The sequence below is a fragment of the Ruditapes philippinarum genome, unplaced genomic scaffold (assembly GCF_026571515.1).
Source record: "Ruditapes philippinarum isolate M1 unplaced genomic scaffold, ASM2657151v2 ctg3671_1_1_1_1, whole genome shotgun sequence".
NCBI lineage: Eukaryota > Metazoa > Mollusca > Bivalvia > Venerida > Veneridae > Ruditapes > Ruditapes philippinarum.
In genome coordinates, this window is record NW_026859530.1 from 4,000 (window position 1) to 10,561 (window position 6,562).

The 6,562-nt window shown below is 31.5% G+C and overlaps 1 protein-coding gene across 1 annotated transcript; it reads left to right on the top strand.

Moving 5' to 3' along the window:
• Positions 1-2,481: 2,481 nt before the first annotated feature.
• LOC132756868 (probable T4-type lysozyme 1) lies at positions 2,482-6,343 on the top strand (the record flags this gene model as incomplete). Its single annotated transcript, XM_060748013.1, is given in 2 exon segments — positions 2,482-2,514; positions 5,827-6,343. Coding segments are annotated over 2 exon segments (494 nt in total), but the record flags the coding sequence as incomplete, so codon positions are not given.
• Positions 6,344-6,562: the final 219 nt, after the last annotated feature.

Here is a 6,562-nt window from a genome sequence, read left to right on the forward strand (position 1 = left end):
GTTAATGTAGAGAAAATTCCTTAAAGTCATACTACGTGATCACTATATATAGAAGTGTGGAGAACTACAGTCATTGCACTTTACTTCAAAAATTCACACTGAACATTGACACACCATTTATGAAGTACGAAGTTTGAAATTTACCGTGTAACTTAGCGTTATTTTTTCAATTTGTTTAAATTTGACTTGAACAATTAAATACTGTTCGTAACGCAAGTTGCAAGAAAGTATATAGGAAAGGAAACATAATATAATCGTATATAAACAGGACTGCCTGTGCGTTTTTCCCGATGATTATGTATGACTTTTGAAGGCTGCAGCATTATTAAACGCTCTAAATTTTAATTATCATATTGACCTTATATATATAAACTGTGGAACTGACCTTCACAATATAAGAACATTTAGATCTAGAACGGTACACGTGTTGTTAACTACATTATTGTTAACCTCTCGCGTTGTTTACACGATTTTGCTATGTGAATATAGATCATCTAGCTAGATCTAGCGAGATAACTTGATTTAGTACTTAGACCTTTTAGGAGCTTCGTGATTATTTTATCTGAGCCGGACTGTCGCAGACATTGAAGGCCCGCCATATGGAACATAAATAATGAAACTGATTTCAATATAGTGTAATAATTGATCAAAGCATGACTGCGAATTAATTATTTTGTTCATTAATAGCCGGAATAAACCTAAAATATATAATTATATAAATATCCTAGTTACTACTTAACTAGTTGGAACCGTATTAATTAGATTTTGTTATACCAGTCATGAGCAAGCCTGACACATCCGTGCTGTTTGATCAGGTTCCTTACCGATAGTAGCTCATTTTATGTATTTATATATTTAAAGAACTGTCGACCCCTACCCAAAAATAAATAAATAATTATAAAAAAAATAAAACAACAACAAAAACGTGGCTGTTCAAAGTAGGGCAAATCCATTATACAAATTCAGCAAGTTTAAAGGTTTATTTTACCTTAAGTATACTTCAAAAAACATTTTAGGTAGTTTTGATTTGTAGTAGACATGCTTCTGATGAAAATAGAATGTAAATGATCCTCACATTTGCGTTTTTTTTCCAAATGCTGTTAGGCTATCGTTTATATGTCAACAGCCCGGCGAGTTTTCATATTTTGTTACTCTGCATATTATTTCGCAATGACACCTCTGTTCATTTCTGAAGCGATCCTATATATTAGAGTTTCTATAAATTGATATTTGATGACGTGGCGCTGTTTCCATACTTTCACGGAACTCGGCGAAATACGTTCGGAATATTACTTTGTTAAATGTATCGATTATAAGACTCGTCTCCTGTAACATTTTTGGGGAAATTACATCCATCCGTGTCTGTCATCCAAGTGAAATTTCTCTTTAAGTGATATGATTATAACATAACACAATGTTTTTATTTTGCTTCTATTTTGACCAGTAGGTTTGGGTCGAAATGTAAGACGGTATGAAAAAAATTATGTACATACATGTTTTGCAGTAATTTACTATTTACAAACCAGGAAATGTTACTGTTAAAGTAATCCAAACATATGTTTCTATCCTACAACTTAATAAAATTTATTCTGTATAACTTATGTTTTAACCGTAGAAGAACCTCTGTTCCAGTTTATAGACAAAAAGGCTTATATAACGAAGGCAGAACACCGCCAAGGTGTCAAATACCATTCAATTTCAAGGTAAGGACAATTCATTACTTGACTTTTTAGAAATTTAATTAAATTTCACATTTTATGATATTTTCACAGAAGCTCAGGACCGAAATCGCGTTTTTTGTTGCATTATCTTTATCCTGCCAGATTTGGCCTTTATTAACATAATCTTAATACACTTTTGTGATGATCCGTTCAAATCAGTTTTTTTATATCTAACTGCTGATTTTAAAGTGACATAGATGAACCAAAAATAATTTGATAATTTAAAAGTCAGCAGCTAGTAGAAGACTGTACCAAAAACAGATGGAAACTGCGTGTCCGACCCCGTGTTCCTGAGTATACATTTTCAATGACGACGATTTTTTTTTACCTTAAATACCATAAAGGTTACGCAAAAATGTAATTTCTTTGACTTAAATATACCATAATATGTGTTTTCCAAATTATTCACAGGGCTTGTCTATTAAAAAATACAGATTTAGCGATGTAATGCCTGTTAAAGTCACTAGAGCATACAATATTTTTTTGTCCAGTTTATCATGCCATGTACCATAATGATATTTGATTCGAAAATATCTACATTTCATCATAATCATTTTGTTTTATGGGAACATTTGTATCATAATTCACCGCCATTTAACGATCGTATGATATTTATCTTAGATCACGTGATTCACGGCTTTGGGACAAACAACAATGACTTCACACTGATAAGACGTATCATCCTGTTGTGTTCTTTTGTTTATTTTCAGACAATCCACAATGAGAATTATATGCACGTGCGTTGTTCTTTTTGCTGTAGCATATGCATCTGCGGAAAAGAGATTTTTAAACAGTAAGGAAATAAAGAAATAAATTTATTTTCATCATATGTATAAGGATTTTAGTAATGTTTCATTCGATGTATTCTAATGATGATTTTTTCACAAATCGTGCATTCTATCGTGTTTTTCTTTTCAAGTTTGCTTTTGCATTATTTCTTAATAGTGGGGCGGGAAATAAGGTCTCTGCTGTCAAAATAGTGCAAATTGTGATACAAGCTTGAAACTTTCAGGAAATCATCTTTAGACCATGTAGATTTCAAAAGTGAAGTGGGCCCAAAAATATCTCTGCTCATTCAAGATGGCCGCCATTTTCAAGATGGCCGCCATATAAATTTGACGTACATAATAGCTCATTCATTCCAATTTTTTGTACAGACTTGAAACTTAAACCAAAGCATGCATATAGTTTCCCCTTTTCAAATATTTAAATCTTTAGGCAATTTCGCTTGCATATGTCTTCAGAATCCAAGATGGCGTCCAATATGGCTGCCAATTTTAATGAAAACTGATATATCTCTTTTGTTGTATAATTTTTTGCACACAGTATGCTTATTTCCATATAAAATTGTTAAACATATTAGAATAAAAATCAAATTTTAGGTTAATCACATTGTTAGTCATGTTTTTAGTTTTTTGTACAAAAAAAATCTTTAACAATATCAAAGAAAAAGTGCCACTTTCTGCATTTTTCTCTAACATGGTTTTCTAGGTCTATGTACAAAATTCCAAAAGTTACACAGTTTCTTAAAGTGTATTTGATATTGAATCAACACTATGTTTTATTGTATAATTGTAACAAAAACAAAAAATGTGAAGGTTTTATACTTATTCAAAGTGGGTGGGGTAAATTTTGCAGACAATTGTAGTACAAAATAACGTCTTTTATGATTTCTTATGCATATATTCATTGTAAAAGTATTTTATTGTATTAAGGTATTTTGGTCTTCCTTCTGGTCTAGAGGGTGTACTAAAATATCAATAAATGCAGATAGAATTATATGTATACATTCAGTTATTAAATGTGTTTGCATAATATAAGTTGGTTCAATATTCTTAATATAATTTGATAATTGTACAGAAAGAAGACAGAATATTCATCAACGAACCTTATGTTAGATAAAATCATGCCTGGACCTGAGTGAAATGTTGTCTATTTATGAATAAAATTATTTCCTGGACAATTTATAGTCTTGCTAAATGCTTGTAACAGAATGATTCAAAGTTATATTTACTTGCACATCTTTGTAACCAAGTATAATTGAGTTAGTACTGTCCATTTCTAATAACTTATATGTAGACATGATATTTTCAAAAGAAACAAAAATTAAGGCGACTGATACATCATATTATCTATGTGTGCTAAAATGGGTATCAATAAAACCGCTTGACCCACATAACATAGCTTATGATTTGGAATATAAACTAAATGTATTCATACTTTATTTTCCCCATTAAACAATAGAGAATAGTTGACTCTAGATCACTCGCTTAAGATCCACTGCTGGAATTTAAAGGTCTATAATTCTTTAATACTGAAGAATGCTAAAATCATATAAGGAGTATCTTTTTTCACCAAATACAGTCATGATTTTGTATATACTATTTGAAAAGAAACATGCCCAATAACTAGGCTCTCAGAACTACAAAAAGACTCATATAACTATATTCCAATAAGAGTCCATGTAAACTAAGTGATTTTGACCCTATGCCAAAATAGTTCATAATCTTTATATAGCATCACAATGTGATGATATACGATATATTTTCTTCTCTATACACTGTAGTTTCGGAGAAGAATTTTATTATATAAGTCAATGTAAACAAAGTGACAGGTAAAGCTATTTTGGACTGCAGGAGCATGATTTAAAGGCCCTCGCGAGGAACACAGTTTTTAAAGACCTGTGTAGGGAATCTTATTGAAGTTTTTTTTGTTGTTGATGTTATTTAAAAAAAAAATCAACAAACAAAGAAACTACAATGCCTAGAGCTTAGATAGTCACCATATAATCTTGCCAAGTAAAGAAGATCTCTTTTAAAGTTACATTAAACACTTTTGGATCATTAAGTGTACATGCAAAATTAAAAATCTTCTCAAAAATCAAAATGCACAGAGCACAGGTACTAAGCATGTAGCCCCAACTTGTGTCTTTATAAACATATTTAATGTATCATGCTCATATAGCCACCTGGGTTCACAGTCTTGTATAGGAAAACACATTAAAACACCAAGTGTTAAACAACAATGACTTGAACTAAGATATTTGGGATGTAGCCTGATATAACATGCATACATTTGTATGATGCTACTGCAGTCTAAAATGGTTTTGCAATGAGTATCACTTAAATTACAAAGACTAAATTTGTATGTGCATTTCTTGCTTAGCCACTTGGCCCGAAGGAAGACAAAAATACTTTGATCCAATAAAAACTACTTTTTAAGTTGGAAAATTTGCATTAGAATTCATAGAAAAGCAAAAGGGCAAAGAAATAGAATGAACTTAGGTATGTTTATTTTCTGTTGTTGTTTCTTTTGCAATAATTACCGTATAAAATTAGCCCACCCACTTTCACAAAAGATTTAATGTTTTTTCTTACATTTTTTACAATAAACACTTGATATTAATGGAATGTCAAATACAGTTTTAGATATAAAGTAACTTTTTAACTTTGTTCATTAATTAAGGAAATTCAAATTTTGAAAAATATGAAAAAATTGGAGTTTTTTTCTTGATCTTTTTAAAGATATTTTTTTAGACAAAAACTATTAAAATGTTTACTTTTTTTGAGATTAAAATATAATTTGATTATTTTTTTCTCTGATGTGTTTAAACACTTTTTATCATTTGTGCAACAAATTATACCATAAAAATGATATAAAAGTTTTGCACAAAATCAACGGGCATATTGGACGCCATTTTGGATTTGGAAGAGGTATGAAAAAGATTTTTTTTTTAATTTAGCTTTTTGAAAATTAAAAAACTATATGCATGCTTTTGGTGTTAGTTAAAGGTCTATCCAAAAAAAATTGGAATGAATGAGCTATTGTGTACGTCAAATGTACATGGCGGCCATTTTGAAAATGGCGGCCATCTTGAATGAGCAGAGATATTTTTGGGCCCACTTCACTTTTGAAATCTACATGGTCTAAAGATGATTTCCTGAAAGTTTCATACTTGTATCACAATTTGCACTATTTTCTCAATTTCCCGACCCACTATAACACATCTTGAAGCGGACGTCATCACACAAAACCACGCATATAGTACATTTAATATCTGACACAAAAGGTCATTAGATACAATTTTCATTCTTTGGCGTTTCAGACTATGCATGCGGAATAACTTCAACCATTGCTGATTCCATTAAGGCCCAGTTGAAGATCGACGAAGGTTATAAGACAGTTATTTACAGGGACAGTAAGGGATATCTTACTTTTGGAATTGGACATCTGATCACTCACAACGACCCCGAGTACGGGAAGCCAGCGGGAACACACGTGAGCACCTCTCGCATCGACAGCGTCTTCCAGTCAGATGTCACAGCTGCTATAAATACCTTCCATTCCATCTTCCCTCACTGCTCGAGTTTACCAAGAGAAGTGAAGGAAATCATTGTAAACATGGCGTTCAATCTTGGTGGAGGATTACGTAATTTCCATAACTTTATTTCAGCTGTCAATAGTCATAACTGGAGCAAGGCTGCTGATGAGATGGTGAACAGTGCATGGTACCGCCAAGTTGGAAACAGGTCTGTGAGACTTGTTGCAAGAATGAGAGCCGTTTAAATTTACTTAAAAACTGTATTATTTTTGCAGCTGATGACTTGTGTTTAACCTTGATTTTACCAGAAACACGGAAAATAAATGATTTGTAAAATGATTATTGTTTACACTTTCTTTTAGCTTTTATGGCTCATCTGTTAATTATTATTATACAGCAAATCTATATATACAGGAATCTGCTTTACCAACAAATATGATCAAATTATAAGATCAAGGACATGTTTGAGAACATTTAAACTGCAATAATAAAATTCTCGTTCATGTTTCAGCCCTTTTCA